The sequence below is a fragment of the Dendrobates tinctorius genome, unplaced genomic scaffold (genome assembly GCF_039654945.1).
Source record: "Dendrobates tinctorius isolate UK_male_01 unplaced genomic scaffold, ASM3965494v1 ptg000229l, whole genome shotgun sequence".
Taxonomy (NCBI): Eukaryota; Metazoa; Chordata; class Amphibia; order Anura; family Dendrobatidae; genus Dendrobates; species Dendrobates tinctorius.
The window spans coordinates 1,214,533-1,238,200 of NW_027361896.1; the positions used below are offsets into that span (position 1 = coordinate 1,214,533).

A 23,668-nucleotide genomic window follows, 5' to 3' on the forward strand; every position below is an offset into this window, starting at 1 on the left:
TTAAAGTCCACACACACGCACACTAATATATATATATATAATATCTCTCACACACAGACACACACATTGTATACACATGTGTATATGTCTGTGTGTGTGTGTATGTATGTGTATACATATATACATATATATATGTATATGTATATATATATATATATATATATATATATATATATATATATACACACACACACACACAGTGGGGAAAAAAAGTATTTAGTCAGTCAGCAATAGTGCAAATTCCACCACTTAAATAGTTGAGAGGCGTCTGTAATTTACATCATAGGTAGACCTCAACTATGGGAGACAAACTGAGAAAAAAAAATCCAGAAAATCACATTCTGTTTTTTTTTCATTTTATTTGCATATTATGGTGGAAAATAAGTATTTGGTCAGAAACAAAATTTCATCTCAATACTTTGTGATATATCCTTTGTTGGCAATGACAGAGGTCAAACGTTTTCTGTAAGTCTTCACAAGGTTGCCACACACTGTTGTTGGTATGTTGGCCCATTCCTCCATGCAGATCTCCTCTAGAGCAGTGATGTTTTTGGCTTTTCGCTTGGCAACCCGGACTTTCAACTCCCTCCAAAGGTTTTCTATAGGGTTAAGATCTGGAGACTGGCTAGGCCACTCCAGGACCTTGAAATGCTTCTTACGAAGCCACTCCTTCGTTGCCCTGGCGGTGTGCTTTGGATCATTGTCATGTTGAAAGACCCAGCCACGTTTCATCTTCAATGCCCTTGCTGATGGAAGGAGGTTTGCACTCAAAATCTCACGATACATGGCCCCATTCATTCTTTCATGTACCTGGATCAGTCGTCCTGGCCCCTTTGCAGAGAAACAGCCCCAAAGCATGATGTTTCCACCACCATGCTTTACAGTAGGTATGGTGTTTGATGGATGCAACTCAGTATTCTTTTTCCTCCAAACACGACAAGTTGTGTTTCTACCAAACAGTTCCAGTTTGTTTTCATCAGACCATAGGACATTCTCCCAAAACTCCTCTGGATCATCCAAATGCTCTCTAGCAAACTTCAGACGGGCCCGGACATGTACAGGCTTAAGCAGTGGGACACGTCTGGCACTGCAGGATCTGAGTCCATGGTGGCGTCGTGTGTTACTTATGGTAGGCCTTGTTACATTGGTCCCAGCTCTCTGCAGTTCATTCACTAGGTCCCCCCGCGTGGTTCTGGGATTTTTGCTCACCGTTCTTGTGATCATTCTGACCCCACGGGGTGGGATTTTGCGTGGAGCACCAGATCGAGGGAGATTATCAGTGGTCTTGTATGTCTTCCATTTTCTAATTATTGCTCCCACAGTTGATTTCTTCACTCCAAGCTGGTTGGCTATTGCAGATTCAGTCTTCCCAGCCTGGTGCAGGGCTACAATTTTGTTTCTGGTGTCCTTTGACAGCTCTTTGGTCTTCACCATAGTGGAGTTTGGAGTCAGACTGTTTGAGGGTGTGCACAGGTGTCTTTTTATACTGATAACAAGTTTAAACAGGTGCCATTACTACAGGTAATGAGTGGAGGAAAGAGGAGACTCTTAAAGAAGAAGTTACAGGTCTGTGAGAGCCAGAAATCTTGATTGCTTGTTTCTGACCAAATACTTATTTTCCACCATAATATGCAAATAAAATGAAAAAAAAACAGACAATGTGATTTTCTGGATTTTTTTTTTCTCAGTTTGTCTCCCATAGTTGAGGTCTACCTATGATGTAAATTACAGACGCCTCTCATCTTTTTAAGTGGTGGAACTTGCACTATTGCTGACTGACTAAATACTTTTTTTCCCCACTGTGTGTATATATGTGTATGTATGTATGTGTATATATATATATATATATATATATATATATATATATATATATATATACACTCTCTAATATATAAAGCTCAAGTGTGCGTTTGTACAGTATGTGTGTGTATGTCCGGGATTGGCATCCGCACCGTCGCAGCTACAGCCACAAAATTTGGCACAGTCGCACGTCTGGACCCCGAGTGTGTCCTAAGCTATGTTGTGAGGCGAAATTTTAACCCCGTGCGTTCCAATTCAGCAAACAGTTATATATATATATATATATATATATATATATATATATATATATATATAATTATAGAGAGAGAGACCAAAAGTTTGGACACACCTCTTGCAAAGAGTTTTCTTTATTTTTCATGACTATTTTTTTTCTTTCATTTTCATGACTATGAAAGTTGTAGATTCTCTCTGACGGAATCAAAACTATGAATTAACACATGTGGAATTATATAATTAACAAAAAAGTGTGAAACAGCTGAAAATGTCTTATATTCTAGGTTCTTCAAAGTAGCCACCTTTTGCTTTGATAACTGCTTTGCACACTCTGCATTCTCTTGATGAGCTTCAAGAGGTAGTCACCGGAAAGGGTTTTCACTTCACTGGTGTGCCCTGTCAGGTTTAATAAGTGGGATTTCTTACCTTATAAATGGGGTTGGGACCATCATTTGTGTTGTGCAGAAGTCTGGTGGATACACAGCTGATAGTCCTAGTGAATAAACTGTTAGCTGCTTTTTTCTTGCCATAATACAATTCTAAGTAAAGAAAAACGAGTGGCCATCATTACTTTAAGAAATGAAGGTCAGTCAGTCCGAAAAATTGGGAAATCTTTGAAAGTGTCCCCAAGTGCAGTGGCAAAAACCATCAATCGCTACAAAGAAACTGGCTAACATGAGGACCGCACCAGGAAAGGAAGACCAAGAGTCACCTCTGCTGCGGAGGATAAGTTCATCCGAGTCACCAGCCTCAGAAATAGCAGGTTAACAGCAGCTCAGATTAGAGACCAGGTCAATGCCACACAGAGTACTAGCAGCAGACACATCTCTACAACAACTGTTAAAAGGAGACTTTGTGCAGCAGTCCTTCATGGTAAAATAGCTGCTAGGAAACCACTGCTAAGGATAGGCAACAAGCAGAATAAACTTGTTTGGGCTTAAGAACACAAGGAATGGACATTAGACCAGTGGAAATCTGTGCTTTGGTCTGATGAGTCCAAATTTGAGATCTTTGGTTCCAACCACCGTGTCTTTGTGCAACGCAGAAAAGGTGAACGGATGGACTCTACATGCCTGGTTCCCACTGTGAAGCATGGAGGAGGAGGTGAGATGGTGTGGGGGTGCTTTGCTGGTGACACTGTTGGGGATTTATTCAAAATTGAAGGCATAGTGAACCATCATGGCTACCACAGCATCTTGCAGCGGCATGCTATTCTATCCGGTTTGCGTTTAGTTGGACCATTTATTTTTCAACAGGACGCCAAGCGCATTGTGTTGCATTTTGGTGCGCTCGGCACACCGTCAAAAGGACGCATGCGCCGTCAAACGCACGGCCTGCATACCCAATGCTAAAGATAGGGTATGCAGGTCGCATGCAGCGTCATGCACCCATAGGCGGAGCTGCCCGGAGGAGGTGCGTCAATGGGCGGAGCTTCACGGCGGCCGTACGCATCCCTCCGCAGCTCCAAGAAACGCTAGTGTGAAAGTAGCCTAAGTAACATGTACCTGTAATGTTTGCTGAATTAAATAATAAAATACATGTTGTACCCTCAACAATACAATACACACGTACGTGTTTGTGGTGGCAGCGCTTAAAGAGACAAAACACAGATTTTGCAAAGAAAATAAATATTTAACAAAAAAATAATTGGGTGTAGGATCAGGGTCTATCTGAGGGTGAGATGTTTTGGACCTTTGGGGTGTGGAGCTGTGAGGATTGGGTGGTAGTTGATGAGGAAGGGGTTACAGGGGAAGGGGCAACAAATTGAAGGATTTGGACCATGGATGGAATCATGGGAATGGATGGACAAACTGGAAGGGACAGACACAAGGGAAGGTAGTGACACATTTGACAACAGAGACACGTTAGTAGGTTAGAGTGGAGGGGTGGGATCCCATCTTGGCAGGGTTTTTTTTTTTGCCTCCGGGTCTTCATCCTGGTGGGAATGTTCCCCCCCCCCCCCTATGTTTTCTTGGCCGAGCGTGAGTGGTGGCCTCTGTAGCAGTCTACTGGCGTGATGCTGGACTGGGCAGCATGGTGGATGCTTCTGACTGCAGAGGTGCTGAACTTGTTAGCGTGGTGGATGCTGCTAGCTGCAAAGGTGCTGAACTTAGGAGGTTAGTGGATGCTGCTGGCTGCAGGGATGATTAAGTCGGCAGTGTGGTGGATCTGTGAACTGTAGGCGGTGGTTGTGGAGGATAGTTCAATGCTGTCGGAGTTGTAAAGTACCGTATTTTTCGGACCATAAGACGCACTTTTTTACCCCAAAATTTTGGGGGAGAGTGGGGGGTGCGTCTTATGGTCGCAATATACTAACAGCCGTCCATGGCTGGTGCGGGTGCTGCGGGGCTCTGTAGTGCGGTAGTGGCAGCGGTCTGTGCTCCGGTGCAGGGGCGGCGGCTCCGCCGGCTTTTCCTTCAAGCCCGGAGGCCCCCGCACATCCCTTGCTGGCTGCTGCCATGTTGCTGTGGCCTCCGGTAACATGGACGCCGGGAAGATGGACGCCGGTCCGGGGACGGCGCATGTGCAGGTTCAGATCTCGTCCCGAGATCTCGGGGGACGAGATCTCGTTGCTGAGATTTGAATCTCGTCCCCCGAGATCTCGGGACGAGATCTGAACCTGCGCATGCGCCGTCCCCGGACCGGCGGCCATCTTCCCGGCGTCCATGTTACCGGAGGCCACCGCAACATGGCGGCGGCCAGAAAGGGATGTGCAGGGGCCTCCGGGCTTGGAGGAAATGCCGGAGGAGCCGCCGCCCCTGCACCGGAGCACAGAGAGCCGCCACCCTCACCCCACAGAGCCCACCTGCCCCAGCCCAGCTGCTCCAGCCCCAGCCCAGCTGCTCCAGCCCCAGCCCAGCTGCTCCAGCCCCAGCCCAGCTGCCCCAGCCCAGCTGCTCCAGCCCCAGCCCAGCTGCTCCAGCACAGCTGCCACAGCCCAGCTGCCCCATCCCCAGCCCAGCTGCCACAGCCCACCATCCCCATCCCAGCTGCCACAGCCCACCTGCCCCAGCCCAGCTGCCACAGCCCACCTGCCCCAGCCCAGTACAGCCCAGCTGCCCCAGCCCACCTGCCCCAGTACAGCCCAGCTGCTCCAGCCCAGCTGCCACAGCCCACCTGCCCCAGCCCAGTACAGCCCAGCTGCCCCAGCCCACCTGCCCCAGTACAGCCCAGCTGCTCCAGCACAGAGCCGCCACCGCACAATTAAAAAATTAATTGTAAAACAATGCACCTACATTTACAGTTTCACTGGCGCGTCACACCACATTGCAGTACTTACCAAAATAACTTCTAATACGTGGTGTGGCACGGTCCCAATCATGCAACAGCGATCTGGCCACTTCTACCCAGAGTCTTTGGAGTGCTGACGATCACAGGTGTCCCACAGTGGTACTCACTCTTGCACAAGGTTAATGACTTGATCGTTGTCAATTTCCTGTTTGGCTTCTTCCCGTTGTGAAGCCTATAGATCAAATAAAACAAAAGAATTTTAAGTAAAACTGAAAAATCTCAATTACAACTCTGATGAAAAGACTACTTACACCCTGTCTTTCTTCCTGAGACACATGAGCCCGACGACCCTGGGAAGAATCATTTCCACTCGACTGCTCTTCATCAGTGGAAGGTACCTGTAAAGAAATTACATGATTTAATACTGGTATAGTATTAATAGTCAATACATACCAATCAGTATAGCAAATGTGATTACATTATCGGTGTCATGTCCACCCTGGGAAGCAGTCAGTTCTTCACTTGAGGACTTTGTTAAAGATCAAGCAGCAGTCAAGTGAAACACTGCAGAAAAAGGATAACAAAAATTAAACTTGTTAAGATCAAAACACAATGTAGCCCCACAAAAAATGGACACCAATACTTAAATTACAGGCAGTAGTCCAACAGCACCGACGGCAGAACCAGGACCATGACGCATGCATATACAGTATATGTGGATCAAACGCTGCGCAAAAACATGCAAATGTGAAACCAGCCTAAGGCCTCTTTCACACATCCGGTTTTTGTAATCCAGCACGATGCGGCAAAATTTTTAATAACCGGATCCGGTTTTGTCCCATAAACTTTCATGGTCGCCGCATCGTGCCGGATGGATATGCGTCGTGTCCGGTTATTGCCGGACACGGCAAAAATTAGCCGTCCGGCATCTGCAAAAAACGTTCTCTGCAACGTTTTTTGTCAGCACCGGACCGGCTTTTTCCACAGCACATGCCCGGACTCTGTGAATGTTAACCCCACAAGAGAAATCTCTCTCTCGCCCGGACACTTGTGCGAGATCTCTCTCGCCGGGCACTTGTGGGGTTAACACTCAGTGTCTGGGTGAGAGAGAGAGATCTCTGTGGGGTTAACCCCACAAGTGCCCGGCAAGAGAGAGATTCTCTCGCCTGGACACTGAGTGTTAACCCCACATGTGTCTCTCTCTCCACCCCTCTCTCCCCTCCCCTCCCTTTCAGCAGCTGTCTCAGCGGCTGCCTCTCTCGTCCACCGGTGTATATGATCCTCCTGCGGCTCCTTTAAATCATGTCCGAGCCGTATCAGACACCGCATAAACATCCGGTGTCACCGCTGCAGGCCGGATCCGGCGGCCCGGCTTTTCGCCGCACGCCGCCGGACCCCCCACACCGGATGTGTGAAAGTAGCCTAAGAGTGTAGATCACTGTATTTAAGTAGTCTAATCGCGAGTATGTATCATGTACCAATGAATAATATGTAGTCTGTCAAATGGAAGCAGAAGACGCCAGGTTTGATCAGTTTGTGTTCTGACCTGGTCAGAATGGTCACCTGAAGAGAAAAAAAAAAAGGGAGGGGGGGGAGTGAGGGGAAGAGGGTAAGACTAGAAGATAGAAAAATCAGACATAAGAGTTAGAAGAGGTAGTAAAAGAATACAGGAAGATACTAGCAGTAGAAGGGAACAAGTTTGCAAAAAGAAAACAGCCCCCATATCTAGTAAGGGACTTCCTAAGATAAGGTAAAAGCGAAGCTGTGAAAAGGCTATAAAATGAAAACATTAGGTCAAGTTTCTGTTAAAGGAGCTGGAGTGTTCATAGGCAGATTCTGCAAGCCAAATGAGAAAACTGGACCTATATTAGCAGGTTAGGAGATGTATGATCTATGTCTTTTTTCCCTTGGTGCCAAGGCCTCTGGGAACTCTAAAGAAAGCCGCGTGACTTGATCCCAGGAAGTCAAACAAGTAAAGGGTATGTTCCCACTGTCAGTAAAGGCAGCGGGTTGGACGCGGCGTACATCCGCAACGGCCAGATGTTACAGCATAGTGGATGGGATTTGATTAAATCCCTTATCCACTATGCGTGCACAAATGCCTTCAGCTTCCCGGCATAGACACTCATGTGGCGCGTCTTTCCAGACCGCAACATGTCTATCTTGCGGAGACGCGAGTCTCCGCAAGATAAATCATTAGTGGAATGTATAGAACGCAATGATTCCGCATAGTTGAATGAACACATGCGGAATCGCCTGCATTCAAAAGCCGGCAGCACTCTGGATGGAGCGGATATGTGCGGTGTCCAAAGCGCTGCTGGTTACTGACTGTGGGAAAATACCCTTAGGGAGATCGTACATAGATTTAACTTGACTTTGAGCGACCTATACAATGGAAACTCCACAAATGTGATACCATTTTAAAAACTGCAGCCCTCAAACAGTTAAACTGTTGTCAGGGAAGTTTTTTTATAACCCTGCAGGTGCTACACAGGAATGATTGCAAATGGAATGGAAAAAAAAATTACATATTTTACCTCTAAAATGTTGCTTGAGCCCCAATGTTTTCACTTTGCATGAGGTAAGACCCCAAACTTTCTAACGAGTGCAGCCATATCTCACTTGTAGTCAAAAAGTCCTGTTTGTAAAAATGGCAAAGTTTGGAACTGAAGAAGCAATATTTTGAATATAACACAAGATTTTTTCTGAAATTAGATTGCAGGCGCAATATTGCATTTCACACATAAGCAGAAAAAATAGATGGCACTCACCGTCTAAAATTCCAATGCTTTATTGGGACATCTTAAAATTGCAGAGGCAGGAGAGTTAACAATGGATACTGTGTCAGGATGACAGCCGTTTCGCGCAAATGTGCGCTTCTACGTGTCCCTGGGCAAATGGGAAGTGACGAGGCTCTTATACAAAGAATGCAAAGAACCGCTCCACTACCCACAACAAGCCCCTGCTTTAGATCAAATGAGCACACAAATTATTAAAAAAAAAAAAAAAAAGATAGATAGAGATGGATGGATAGATAGATAGACACATATAGAGAGATACAGATATATACAGGGTGGGCTATTTGTATGGATACACCTAAATAAAATGGGAATATTTGGTGATATCAACTTCCTGTTTGTGGCACATTAGTATTGTGGGAGACGAAAACTTTTTAAGATGGCTGGTGGCCATTTTGAAGTCTGCCATTTTGGTCCAACTTTATTTTTTTCAATGGAAATTGGGTCATTTAACACATCAAACTTATTGAGATTTTCACAAGAAAAACAATAGTGTGCTTGGTTTTAACATATCTTTATTCTTTCATGAGTTATTTACAAGTTTATGACAACTTATAAAATGTGTTTAAAGTGCTGCCCATTGTGTTGGATTATCAATGCAACCCTCTTCTCCCACTCTTGACACACTGATACTAGGCTACTGGAAGAAGCTTTTCATGGACAAGGCAAGAGAACCTGGATCTGATATAGATATATGTAAACTAAGGGGAAGATCACTGAGGGATCAGTGATCTGTCAGCAGTCTGCATTATGAATATCTAATCGGAGCACCACATGGGCATATCACTAACTCAACTGAAAAGATTAAACAACCACAAGACTGATTTCATCAACCAAGGTATCATTTTAGTCAGTATAACGGCGCTGACCTGATACTATCTGTAGGTTACTCTGCACAGTACCGCTGACAGGTTCCCTTTTAAAGGGTGTATCGGCAGTCATTAAGGGATTAAACATCAGGTATGCCTCTTGCATCTTCATTAGATGGAGTATTTGTGCACTTGCTAATTATACTCTTCTTGTACACTGCTGATGCCCATGCTTCACAAGTCAGAAACCAGGACGTGTGTTCTTGTAATAGCCAAATTCACTGCTTACACCAGGTGCACTACCTAGTTTCCAAGGTAAAAAAAAAAAAATTACACTTGAATTGCTCTACCTTTTCTGTATATAATATGACTCTGCTATAATTCTGATGACCGAATCCCTCTAATAGCATTTCTTGTTTTTTGTTTTTTTTTTAGGAAGTTAATGATGCTAAAATTGCCATTCTGACATGTCCATTTGAACCACCTAAACCTAAAACTAAGCATAAGCTTGACGTAACATCAATTGATGACTATAAGTCTCTTCAGAAATATGAAAAAGAGAAATTCCTTGAAATGGTTAAACAGGTTTGTATAATCCTTTATGTTCTCCGTTTAGATGTGTTTTGTGCATTTTTTTTTTTTTCCAGTGTCTTACATACTAAGTTGATTGGTGCTGATCTGTAATACTGGAGAGGGCTGATGGTTAAATTGAACCTGTCAGGAGGATTGTGCGCAATAACCTACACAGTCAGGTTGACACAATTATACTGATTAAAATATTTGTAGTTTGCAGTTAATGAGATTACCTCGCTCTGGGGAGACTGTGGGACGATCTGTGGGCGACGCTTTTTATTTGCTCTGCTTACATATTTATTTGTATGGCTTATGACAGGCCACTGATCCTACAGTGGCCTGCCCCTTATTTACATACTGAATGATTAAAAAAAAATCACATTCATCAGGCAGGCGGCAGTGGCGACTGCGCTGTATCATGACATGGTGGATAATATGCATATTTTTGTTTTATGTAGTCATAGTTTTGTTTAAGAAAAATAAGTTTTCAAGCAAAATGGCACAATCATCTGCGCAATAGCATAAATGAAGCAGCACTTCCTTTAACCCCTTCACTACCAAGGGTGGTTTGCACGTTAGCTCCCGGGCCAATTTTTACAATTCTGACCACTGTCCCTTTATGAGGTAATAACTCTGAAACGCTTCCATGGATCCCGGTGATTCTGACATTGTTTTCTCGTGACATATTGTACCTCATGTTAGTGGTAAAATTTCATTCAAATAACTTGCGTTTATTTGTGAAAAAAATGGAAATTTGGCGAAAATTTTTAAAATTTCGCAATTTTCCAACTTTGAATTTTTATGCCCTTAAATCAGAGATACAGCGCACAAAAAACTTGATAAGTAACATTTCCCACATAATTACTTTACATCAGCATAATTTTGGAACCAAAATTTTTTTTTTTGTTAGGAAGTTATAATGGTTAAAAATTGACCAGCGATTTCTCATTTTTGCAACACCATCTTATTTTTACGGACCGCATCACATTTGAAGCCACTTGGCGGGGTCTATATGATAGAAAATACCCAAAAGTGACACCATTCTAAAAACTGCACCCCTTAAGGTGCTCAAAACCACATTCAAGAAGTTTATTAACCCTTTAGGTGCGTCACAGGAATTGTTTGAATATTTAAAAAAAAAAAAATGAACATTTAACTTTTTTTCACAAAAAAAAATACTTCAGGTTCAATTTTTTTTATATTACCAATGGTAACAGGAGAAATTGGACTGCAAAAGTTATTGTGCAATTTGTCCTGAGTACGCTGATACCTGATATGTGGGTGCACTGTTTCGGCGCATGGCAGAGCTCAGATGGGAAGGAGCACTGTTTGACTTTTTCAATGCAAAATTGGCTGGAATTCAGATCAGACGCCATGTCTCATTTGGAGAGCCCCTGATGTACCTCAACAGTGGAAACCCCCCCACAAGTGACCCCATTTTGGAAACTAGACCCCCCAAGGAACTTATCTAGATATGTGGTGAGAACTTTGAACCCACAAGTGCTTCACAGAAGTTTATAACGCCCGGGCGTGAAAATAAAAAAATCATTTTTTTCCACAAAAATGATATTTTTCCCCCCAATTTTTTATTTTACTAAGGGTAACAGGAGAAATTGGACCCCAAAAATTGTTTTGCAATTTGTCCTGAGTAGGCGGATACCCCATATGTGGGGGTAAAACACTGTTTGGGCGCATGGCAGAGGTTGGAAGGGAAGGACCACCATTTGACTTTTTCAACGCAGAATTGGCCGGAATTGAGATCCGACGCCATGTTGCATTTGGAGAGCACCTGATGTGCCCAAACAGTGGAAACCCCCAATTCTAACTCCAACCCTAACCCCAACACACCCCTAACCCTAATCTCAGCCCTAGCCCTAACCCTAATGGGAAAATGGAAATAAATACATTTTCTTTTAATTTTATTTTCGCTAACTAAGGGGGTGATAACGGGGGGTTTGATTTACGTTTTATGGCGGTTTTTATATTTGGCAGCTGTCATAGGCTAAAAGACGCTTTTTATTGTAAAAATAGTTTTTGCATCACCACATATTTAGAGCTATAAATTTTCCGTATTTTGACCCACTGAGTCAAGTGAGGTCTTATTTTTTGCGGGACGAGTTGACGTTTTTATTGGTACCATTTTCGGGCACGTGACACTTTTTGATCGCTTTTTATTCCGATTTTTGGACGCAGAATGAACAAAAACCAGCGTTTCATGAATTTCTTTTGGGGGGGTGCGTTTACACCGTTCCGCGTGCGGTAAAATTGATAAAGCGGTTTTATTCTTCGGGTCGGCACGGTTACAGCGATACCTCATTTGTCTGTTTTATGTTTTGGCGGTTTTATGCAATGAAAACTATTTTATATAAAAAATAATTATTTTTGCATCGCTTTATTCTGCGAGCTATAACTTTTTTTAAAAAATTTTCGCTGATGACGCTGTGTGTCGGCTCGTTTTTGCGGGACAAGATGACGTTTTCAGCGGTACCAGGGATATTTATATGCGTCTTTTTGATCGCGCGTTATTGCACTTTTTGTTCGGCGGTATGATAATAAATCATTATTTTTTGCTTCGTTTTTAAATTTTAAGGGGTTCGCTAAAGGGGTTAACTAATGGGACAGTTTTTTATAGGGCAGGTCGTTACGGACGCGGCGATACCAAATATGTGTACTTTTATTGGGTTTTTTTTTTATTTCCAAAAAATGAATTTATTTGAGAATATTTTTTTTTCTAATTAGCGATTTATTTTTTTTTTTTTTTTTTTTTTTTAACTTTATTAGGTTGTCCCAGGGGGGACATCACTGTCCTGTTACATATCGCTGATCTGTCACATCACAGATCACTGTGACAGATCAGCGATCTGTCACAGGCACTACACAGGCTTCCTCTTTGCCTGCGCTTTGCAGGCACTGAGGAAGTCGGCTCCCTACAGGCCCCGGCCCGAAGGTCCCCGTCGCCATCTTGTATCCGGGGATCTGTAGGGAAAGAGACCCCCGCACCAGCGCTGCACATTGCGCTGCTGTGGGGGACTCAGGGAAGCATGGAGGGAGCCCCCTCCCTGCCGATGCTTCCCTTTAACCCCCGGTACACCGCGATCGTGTTTGTTCGCGGTGTGCAAGGGGTTAACGTGTCGGGGGCGGTCGGTGACCGCCCCTGACACATTGTGCCGGGTGTCAGCTGTGATAATCAGCTGACACCCGGCCGCAATCAGCGGCGCTCACCACGTGGGCGCCGCTGATCGCTATGACGTAATATTCCGTACATGGGACTTAGGGCCCAGGTCACATGGACGCAATATTGCGTCCAATGTAGGCAAGGGGTTAATAAAGCTAAGATTTAAAGCACATTCAGACAATTGTATAAATCGAAACGAGATTGTGTTGCACCGCACGGACTAGCCGCCGGCTCCCCGACTAGAGTGTGATAGCTGCATAAAAATGCATAAAGTTGTGCTCCGGTTTGGACAGATGCCTGCCATACCATGTATTGTGTTCTGATCACTGTCCCATTTATATGGTTGTCCAACTGCAACCTTAAAAAAAGCAATTGCCATGCTCAAGATATTCAAATTTTAGGTTATAGGTTTGAGCCTTCCTCAAGTGAAGCGAACCGTGCAATAAATGCCCTTAACCCCTTCTCATCATGACTATTTTCTTTGTTTGTGCTTTCGATTTACCCTCTCCTTTTTCCAGGAGCGATAACTTTTCTATCAACATTTTTTACATGACACTGCATTTTATTATGTGATGTACTGGAAGGTGGGGGGAATAAATTCCATGTGTGGCAAAAATGCGAAAAAACGCACAATTTCATTGTCGCCATATACCAAAACCTGTATCATTTTCTATTTATCCCTCAATATCTTCAACAATGTTTTGTCTGTAGTTTTTGAAAATTAATCTGATTCTTCCTCCAGAACTAAGAGAAGAAGGCATTTGAACAATTCCATCATGACCCTGGACAGGTCGACCTCCCGTGACTCACCCAACACACCTGCCCCCCCCCCCCCCCTTTCCCAGCATACCTTCCCCTTGCCGAATAAAGGACACGTCACAATGTAACCTTAGTCTTTGGATATAAATGGCCACAGCAGCCAATTTTATTAATAATTGAAGACACTTGGTGGGGCCCTCGAAGCTACCATTGTCCTGGTCTGGTGATTGTTTCGTTGGCATTGCCCCTTTCCTCCCAGCCTTACTTCAGCCGTGTTTTTTTTTCCTGCTCGGAAGCACCATGAATCGAGGGAAGAGGTTGCCTCCACAATGTTAACCTGTAACCGACTTCCATCGTCAGGTACCCACATCTCTGCAGCGCACCCGACTTCCATCTTTGGGTGCCCCCATAATGTTTACCGTGCACCCGACTTCCACCGTCGGGTGCCCCCCCATAATGTGACCCCGACTTCCTCGCCGGGTATCACCCAAGTCTCACCAGACCACCACCAACACCTAACCATCCTATGGAGGGGATCCCCGAAATGCAGGAATCCCCCATTCCATCATTTTTACCAGCTTTGAGGACCCACCAACGCCACACCAAGAGCATCTTGACCCCTTTCAAGTGCTTGAGACCCCACCAACAACTAGCAATGCTGTGGCCATTCGTATACCTCCCGATCCACAAATCCGTCCCCGAGCGTTCAAGTGCACCCCGTCTGCCGATCAGTAATCTTTTTCTGTGGAATCCAACCCAGCATGGCTTGCCTCCACTTCCCTGTTCCATACCACAAATTTGGATATCTCCTTGTTGACCTTAATATGGGCCTTGTTAATCTTCTGCCCTGATCGCGCCCCCCGCCAATTTTTTCTAGGTACCATGTTTGACCACACCACTCCCATATTCGGGCATGTCCACCCCAGCTGCCTTTGAATAGGTACAGTGTCGGACCACACTACTTTCAAGCTCGGGAACCCCACCCATAGTTGCCTCCGATCTTTGTTGATGTCGCTAACCAATCCCTTCCCAGAGACTTCCAACTCATTACCCCCACATGCAAAACTAAAATATCTGGAGCTCTATGGCGAAGAACAGCTCGATGAAACTCGTGAATTACCCGAACCCCCTGTTAAACCCCTAAACCCAATCCGATTAACACCACATTCCTTTCGAAACCCATTTCGTCTGTCTGCTCGCAGTGCTCCCCAATGAACATAATATTGACCTAGCATCCAGATTAGCAGTGGAACCTGCCCTGTAATAAAACAAACATAAGTTAGTGAAATCTTTTAGTTACCCGAAAGATTAGCCCCCTCACATCCGAGAGGTCGTACGTAGGACCGGTACCGTTGCGACTCCCACCCAATACTTATTACAATTTCCGAACTTAAACCTCCAACCGCTGCTTCTGTTGCAGCCCCGATGCGGAAGGAATGGAATAGCTGTGCGGCTCAATGCAAGCTCCTTCCAAAACTTCAGAAACACCTTAAACTGATATTTTGGTAAACAGGACTCGTCCTCATGACATAACAAGGGTTCCTTTTTCCTGGCCTAGAAACCATGAATATCCGAAAACATCGCAACGGGCACATAACCGAATCCTTCGCCTTTCCCAACATTACCTTCTTCCCCTTTTCCCCCCTAGTTCGTTTTTGACTTCCTGGTCCAAAATTCTACCCGTTTTTGGGTGGCCACGATGTCTCCGGCTAAATGCCCCTTACCCTGGTTTTCTCCGGTGCTACCAATTCCAGTCTCCATTTGGCTTTTCTTTTTTTATATATATATATATATATATATATATATATATATATATATATATATATATATATATATATATATATACAGAATGCATACCTGTCTAATGACATGTCAGCCTTCAAAAACTATTATGCTGCATGTATTGTAGCCAGCTCACCAATTTCCAGGTTTTGTTCTAGAAACACCCATATGTAAAATAGCTGGGCAGTAATAATTTTCTTAAATTTGCCTATTTCTATTCCTGGAAAGTGATGGGTATATATAAAGGGGGAGATATCATAAATATAGAGTAATTAAAAGCTATACCCAATGTAACATCAACATTATAACCGACTGTTAAATAACCTTCATAATACCTGGACATAGTAATTGAATTAAACCATCAGCGGCTCTGCAAACGGAACATGATGCCCGCAGTCCATTCCATCAAAGTTTGAATTCCAAAACGTCACTACTTCCCTTCTTCCCTTCCGAGCCCCGACGTGTGCCCAAACAGTGGTTCCCCCCACATATGGGATACCAGCGTATGCGGGACAAATTGGGCAGCAACTTTTGGGGTCCAATTTCTCCTGTTACCCTTGTGAAAATAAAAATTTGGGGGTGAAAATATCATTTTTGTGGAAAAAAGGATTTTTTATTTTCACGGCTCTACTTTATAAGCTCAAGCACTTGGGGGGTCAAAGTGCTCACCACACATCTAGATAAGTTCCTTAACCCCTTCCCGACCCATGACGCCTACGTAGGTGTTATGAAAAGCTGTGCCAATACGACCCATGATGCCTATGTAGGCGTCATGATATAAATCGCCCTCCTGCGGGTCGGATGACCGGTGTCACTGAAAGGTCACCTGACCCACACACACAGGAGGCTTTGTGCTTCACCACAGGGGGTGGCTTATCCCCCACGTGGCTATCATCACTCTGATTGGTTGTTTCACTTTTAACAGCCAATCAGAGTGATGGTAATATTTCATCAATGAAATATTACAATCCAGCCATGGCCGATACTGCAGTAGCATCGGACATGGCTGGAGACACTAATCTGCCCCCCCCCCCCCCCCCAGCTGGCGGGGGCGATCGGCCCCCGCCACGGACTGACGGCAGCGATCGGCCGCTACCGTCATGATCTGCTCCCCCCCCCCCCCCCCGCAGTCCGATTTCTTCCCCCCCCCTCCCGGGTCCTAGTATGTCCTGCTCTGGCTCCCGGTGTCCCGCCATCCCGTAACATGGGCGCCACCATCTTGGAAAATGGGGGGCGCAGTGCGCCCGCTGGAATGTGCAACGCCACAGATTCATTCATTTTGATCACTGTGATAAACTCTCGCAGTGATCAAAATAAAAAAAAGTAAATCATCGCCCCCCTTATAACCTCCATTGGCAGTTACAAATAATAAAATAAAGAAAATATTTTTATTTTTCCATTAGGGTTAGAAATACGGTTGGAATTAGAGTTAGGGTTGGAATTAGGGTTAGGGTGTGTGCACACGCTGTGGATTCTGCTGCGGTTCCGCAGCGGATTTGGCCGCTGCGGATCCGCAGCAGTTTTTGCTGCAGTGTAGAGTACCATTATTCCCTATGGGAATTAAAAACCGCAGTTCAGACGGTGCAGATTTTTCCGCGCGGTTTTTCTGCGGTTTTGAAACCGCAGAAAGAATTGACATCTCAATTCTTTCTGCGGATTCCGCTGTGGTTTGCCATCTCCTCCATTGAGGAGTTGAAAAACCGCAGAGCAATCCGCAGGTAAAACCGCAGGTCTTTTGACCTGCAGATTTACCTGCGGATTTTACAAAATCCGCGCGGCCAAGTCCGCAGCGGGTGCACATACCCTTAAGGTTAGGGGTGGGTTGGGATTAGAGTTGGGCTTGTGGTTGGGGTGTGTTGGGGTTAGGGTTGTGTTGGGGTTAGGGTTGGAGTTAGAATTGAGGGGGTTCCACTGTTTAGGTACATCACGGGGACTCCAAACGCGACATGGCGCCACCATTTATTCCAGCCAATTTTGCGTTCAAAAAGTCAAACAGTGCTCCCTCCATTCCGAGCCCCGACGTGTGCCCAAACAGTGGTTTACACCCACATATGGGGTACCAGCGTATTCGGGACAAACTGTACAATTTTGGGGTCCAATTTCTCCTGTTACCCTTGTGAAAATAGAAAATTGCAGGCTAAAAAATCATTTTTTTGAGGAAAATATTTTCACGGCTCTGCGTTATAAACTTCTGTGAATCTCTTGGGGGTTTGGGCTGTGGAGTCGGTAAGCCAAACCTGTGACTCTGACTCCTCATTTTCCCTTACTCCGACTCCCACATATTGCTTATATTTAAGTGAAAAATTTATTGTAGTACAATGTGAACATCAGACATTTAATCATTTTTATGATACAATAATCGAGATATTTAGATGGAACATAATATATTTATTGGAATACAACTTTAGAACACAACTGTAATAAATTGTAAATATGTAATACTCTATGTAATATCGAATATATATGTGTGTAATAAACCATGTAAGTGGCAAAAACTAGTTTTCAACAAAAACATAGTAAATAACATTTGTGCAGTCTATGAATTTGTTCTAAGAAATAGAATTGCCTCCATCAGATCCTCCTTCATAGATGACCTCAAATCTGACCTAATAATTTTAAGGCCAGAGAACAACCTCTCTACACTAACTTGGGTTGGAGGCAAAGCCGTAACCACATGGGCAACATCTCTAACAATTTCTGGGTATAAAGGAATTGCCTCATGCACAGTCATTTTTTTTTATGAACGGTTGAAATTTTCTATTTCTTTGAGAGCAAGTGAAACATTTTGCTGAAATATGGTCAATCTGCTTGCTGTAAAAGACGGAGTGAAATCTTTTTCCTTGTGGCAACGCTTTGCCTGCTCCATGTCATCCAAATACTTGTCAGTCAAGCTCCTCATCTGATGAGGATGAAGATATGGCAGCAGTAGCATTGTCAGGACCCAAGTCCTTTTGCGCCTGGCAGTCCTCCTGTAGGCCATGCATCCTAACTGCTACCTCAGTCAGAGCTTCTTTTCCTTTAGTAAGCTGTTGATCATCAAGCAGTATTTGATGACTTGGGTCCACATAAACAGCTGCCAGAAAAATTTTATTTTCCAATAGCTATGTCTCCATTTCATTGAAGCAGAAATGCCATCTGCAATTAAACCTCCTCTTTGGGACAGTCAAAATATCAAGTTCTTCCACTCCCTTATGAAAATGCCAGGAGTTAAATCCTCAGCTTGTAATTTTTTAGTCACCGTAAATGGGTGATTAAGCAATTCCTTCAATTCAGCCACCTGTGTCCATTGACTTTCATTTAAGGTTACCTGAGGGTTCGCCGTATCTACAAAGGCCCCGTCACACACAGAGATATCGCCAGCGAGATCGCTGATTTTGTGATGCCACAGCGATCTCGCCAGCGACATTGCTGTGTGTGACTGGGATCAGCGACCGGCCCCCCCCTGCCGGTTATCACTGATCGCGCTCCATCGCCATGGGCCGTTTCTTGATCGTTGGTCTCCTGCTGGCCAGCACGCATCACTGCATGTGGCAGCGAGAGATCAGCGACACTGGATGCTGGTTTCCAATGTAAACATTGGGTATGTAAGAGCTGCGCGGCTCTTAGTTACCCGCTGTTTACCTTGGAAACCAGCGTGCACAGCGCGTTGGCAGAAGCTCATACTGCACGCTTCATACTGCACACCTCAGCTGCTGCAGAGCCTCATACTGCACACCCCTACACTTGAAAATAAAGCCTGCACCTTAAGAAGATCTGGTGAATGCAGTCTATTTTTCTCTCTCACCCATGACAGCACCATGGAGAGAGGGGATCCGCCCTTCAGGGACAGGAACCTACAGATAAAAAGGGCGGTACATCTCCTCCGCCTTCAGTTGGGTTCCTGTCCCTGACGGAGGGACCCACAGTACGGCATACCTGTTTGGAGCCGGGGCCGGCCTGTCCGGGGATCGGCAGTGGGGAGGCCCCTGTCGCGGCAGGTGCGGTGCCCGAAGCCGCCACTGCCGGGGCCGATGCGGGCTGCCGAGTGAGCGGGGGGAGGCGCCGGAGTCGCCGCTCCGGAGAGGAGATCGGGGCTCTGCGGGGCCCGATGGAAGGGGGCAGCCCCATGGTACGGAGAGTACCAAGATGGCCGCTGCCCCGGAAGTAGAGAAGACGACTTCCGGGTCCCGGGACCAGGCGCATGCGCAGGAGCGCGATCCCCGTCCAGCGCGTGCAGGGGAGAGCGGTGACGTCACGGGGCGGTAACTTTAAAGTGGTGAGGCGCAGAAGCTCCTGGCTGGAAGCGATCCTGATCATGGAGGATAGCGACCAGCAACAGGAGCAGCATGCCAGGCAGCAGCTGAAGCAGCAGCAGCACCACCAACACCACCACCGACAGAAGGAACGAAGCATGGAGGGCCGTTCCAGCAGTCACTCCACGCGGCGTAGTACGTCAGCAGCAAGGAGCAAGACTGCACCAGGAGATCAGCCTATACAGGACCTGACTCCCGAACCGGTACCTGCAGCCGCGCGCCTTTTTGGGGTAAGTGATCTTCGTGAATGTTCACCGTTGTAATACAATCCCTCTCCCTTATTAGGGAAAAAAGAAGGCAAAAAAGAACAGGTATAGCCCCCTTCTGGCCCAAAAGAACCTGGTTTTCCTGGCTAAGAATGCTCTCAGTAACCGACCCTTGGATCCTACCGGATCTCCCGGACCTGCTATAGCAGGGCCCAGTGCTACATCCTCAGGCACCAAACCTCCATTTAACAGCATGGAATTTGAGAGGGCACTGATGAGGAAAAGGGGATTTTCAGAAAACCTGATAACTACACTACAAAAAAGTAGGAAACCAGTTACGATGAGAGCTTACAGTAGAACATGGAAAAAATTCCTATCCACTTCTGGGTCAAAGGTTCAGGATGGGGTTCAGATTGATAAAATCCTAGAATTCCTACTAAAGGGCCTAGAACAGGGTCTGGCGGTCAACACGTTAAAAGTACAAATAGCGGCATTAGGCGCCCTCTATAACCATGATGTGGCAGGTGACCCCTGGGTAGCACGGTTTATTAAAGCCGCAACCAGATCTAGGCCAATAATCAGTCAAAGATTACCCTCATGGGACCTGAACCTTGTACTTTCAACACTGACAGGCCCTCCATTTGAACCCATTCACTCGGCAACCCTAAGGATTCTATCACTCAAAACTGTGCTTCTGGTGGCACTAACATCAGCCCGAAGAGTGAGCGATATTCAAGCCTTGTCAGCAGGGCCTCCTTTTACAAAAATTTTAGATGATAGAGTCATCTTAAAACCTGACCCAGCCTATTTGCCTAAAGTGTCATCACATTTCCACAGGTCCCAGGAGGTAGTCCTTCCTTCCTTCTGCCCAAATCCAAAAAATAAAGGGGAAGAAAAATTCCATACTTTAGATGTTAAAAGGTGCCTAGTACAATACTTAGAGGCCACCAAAAAGTGTAGGAAGGAAGGGTCTCTCTTTGTGTGTTTCCAGGGTTCTCGGAAGGGGCTCAAAGCATCCAAGAGTACCCTGGCAAGGTGGATAAGGGATGCGATCGCCCTAGCATACTCATCCAGCGGAAATACCATCCCAGAGGGGCTGAGAGCTCATTCCACATGGGCAATGGCGACCTCATGGGCTGAAAGATCTGAGGTATCAATAGAACAAATCTGTAAGGCGGCCACCTGGTCAACACCTTCTACCTTTTTCAAGCACTACCGCCTAGATCTAGCCTCTACGTCTGACCTGACCTTCGGGAGAAGGGTCCTTCAGGCGGTGATCCCTCCCTAAGCTACCAATCTCTGAAATTCTCTCCGTGGTGCTGTCATGGGTGAGAGAGAATAGCTTAGTTACTCACCGATAACGGTGTTTCTCGGAACCCATGACAGCACCCGCTTATTCCCCTCCCCTTCACGAGTATGGTGAGCACGTTTTACTGTTAGTAGAGTGTTTCCGTTTAGGCACGTGCTTTGATAAGTAAGCAGTATTATAATGTTGTGTATATATTTCTGTTGTCTAACTAACCTGGAGACCCTCTGATGCTCTGTAACCAACTGAAGGCGGAGGAGAGGTACCGCCCTTTTTATCTGTAGGTTCCTGTCCCTGAAGGGCGGATCCCCTCTCTCCGTGGTGCTGTCATGGGTTCCGAGAAACACCGTTATCGGTGAGTAACTAAGCTAATTCCAACTATCAATTGATGTTGATGTGTTACTGAAGATGAGCAATACCTGTCCTGGGCGTCCGTTTGGCAGCTATGAGGTGTACCTGACTGGTGCTGAAAAAAAATATAATAAATTGGGTACAGTAGTTCATTGCAGAATGTGCTGAATATTTTTTCATAGGAATTTGGGAAAGTTATGAAATGTCCTATAAATGGCGTTTTTGCTGCTTTTTTGAGGATACATTTTTCAGCTGCAAAAGCAGATCAGCTTTTTAAAAAAACGCATCACCTGAAAGGTTTTTGAGCTCATAGATAATGTTTTCAATAGCAGATTAGAAATCTGCTCTATCCATCCAGCTATCCACCAAAATGAGCTCCGACTCAGACTCCACAACTCTGACTCCACAGCCCTGGTTTAAAGTGCTCACCACACATCTAGCTAAGTTCATTGGGGGGTCTTGTTTACAAAATGGGGTCACTTGTGGGGAGTTTCTACTGTTTAGGCACATCAGGGGTTCTGCAAACGTAACATGACGCCCGCAGACCATTCCATCAAGTCGGCATTTCAAAACGTCACTACTTCCCTTCCGAGCCCCGACGTGTGCCCAAACAGTGGTTCTCCCCCCCTTTCCCCACATATGGGGTACAAGCGTACTCGGGACAAACTGGACAACTTTAGGGGTCCAATTTCTCCTGTTGCCATTCTAAAAATAAAAAATAGTGGGCTAAAAAATCATTTTTTGAGGGGAAAAAAAATGATTTTTTATTTTCAAGGCTCTGTGTTATAAACTTCTGTGAAGCACCTGGGGGTTCAAAGTGCTTACTATGCATCTAGATAAGCTCCTTGGGGGGTTCTAATTTCCAAAATGGGGTCATTTGTGGGGGAGCTCCAAAGTTTAGGAACACAGGGGCTCCAAACACGACATGGTGTCCGCTAACGATTGGCGCTAATTTTCCATTCAAAAAGTCAAATGACGTTCCTTCCCTTCTGAGCCCTGCCGTGCGCCCAAACAGTGGTCCCCCCCCCAAATATGGGGTACCAGCGTACGCGGGACAAACTGGACAACAACTTTTGAGGTCCAATTTATCCTGTTACCCTTGGGAAAAAAAAAAAAAAGCGGGCTAAAAATCATTCTTGAGGGGAAAAAAAGATTTTTTTTATTTTCATGGCTCTGCGTTTATAAACTTCTGTGGTCTGACTCCTAAAATATATAATAAATTGGGTACAGTAGTTCAGTGCAGAATGTGCTGAATATTTTTTCATAGGAATTTGGGAAAGTTATGAAATATCCTATAAATGGCTGTTCTATTCCTGATCTAAGGCTACATTCAGACACAGCATTTTTCCTGCGTTTTTTGAGGATATGTTTTTCAGCTGCAAAAGCAGATTAGCTTTTTAAAAAAATGCATCACCTGAAAGGTTTTTGAGCTCATAGATAGTTTTCAATAGCAAAAGCAGATTAGAAATCTTCTCTATCCATCCAGCTATCAACATCTGTCTATCCATATCTTATCTGTACCAAAAAGAATGAAAGCCGGGTAGTACACAGACTAACACTCCTTTTTTTTTTTTTTTTTTTTTTTTTAAGCATCAGTCAGGTACACCTCATAGCTGCCCAAAAGGACGCCCAAGACCGGCATTGCTCGTCTTCAGTAACACATCATCATTGATAGTTGGAATAAATAGACTGCATTCATCACCACATCTTCTTAAGGTGCAGGCTTTAATTTCAAATGTAGGGGTGTGCAGTATGAGGTTCTGCAGCAGCTGAGGTGTGCAGTGTCAGGTTCTGCAGAACAGTATGAGGCTCTGCCCCCCCAGGTTTGATCCTGGCTTTGCCCATGATGTGAATGTAGCCTGAGGATCTAGGCTTTGTCTTAGCTGCGATAAGTCAGTGTATGTGTACACACACACACACACACACACACACACACACACACACACACACACACACACACACACACACACACACTACAGACCAAAATTTTGGGCACACCTCATTCAAAGAGTTTTCTTTATTTTCATGACTATGAAAATTGTAGACTCACTCTGGAGGCACCAAAACTATGAATTAACACATGTGGAATTATATAATTAGCAAAAAAAAAGTGAAACAACTGAAAATACTGTATGTCTTATATTCTACGGTAGGTTCTTCAAAGCAGCCACCTCTTACTTTGATTACTGCTTTGCACACTCTTGGCATTCTCTTGATGAGATGGTTTGGGGTGAGCTGGACCACAGAGTGAAGGCAAAAGGGCCAACAAGTGCTAAGCATCTCTGGGTATTCCTTCAAGACTGTTGGAAGACAATTTCCGGTGACTACCTCTTGAAGCTCATCAAGAGAATG

General features: G+C 45.0%; 1 protein-coding gene across 3 annotated transcripts in view; it reads left to right on the forward strand.

Moving 5' to 3' along the window:
• CCT5 (chaperonin containing TCP1 subunit 5) overlaps positions 1 to 23,668 on the forward strand; it is a 305,457-nt gene that overhangs the window by 115,832 nt on the left and 165,957 nt on the right. For 2 of the 3 annotated variants that reach the window (XM_073555723.1, XM_073555721.1), the window contains exon 6: positions 9,308 to 9,457. The exons of the other annotated variant lie outside the window; for it this stretch is intronic. In XM_073555723.1, the coding sequence (XP_073411824.1) occupies positions 9,308 to 9,457 (150 nt within the window). The remainder of the gene's footprint in view (positions 1 to 9,307; positions 9,458 to 23,668) is intronic. 3 annotated transcript variants of the gene reach the window in all.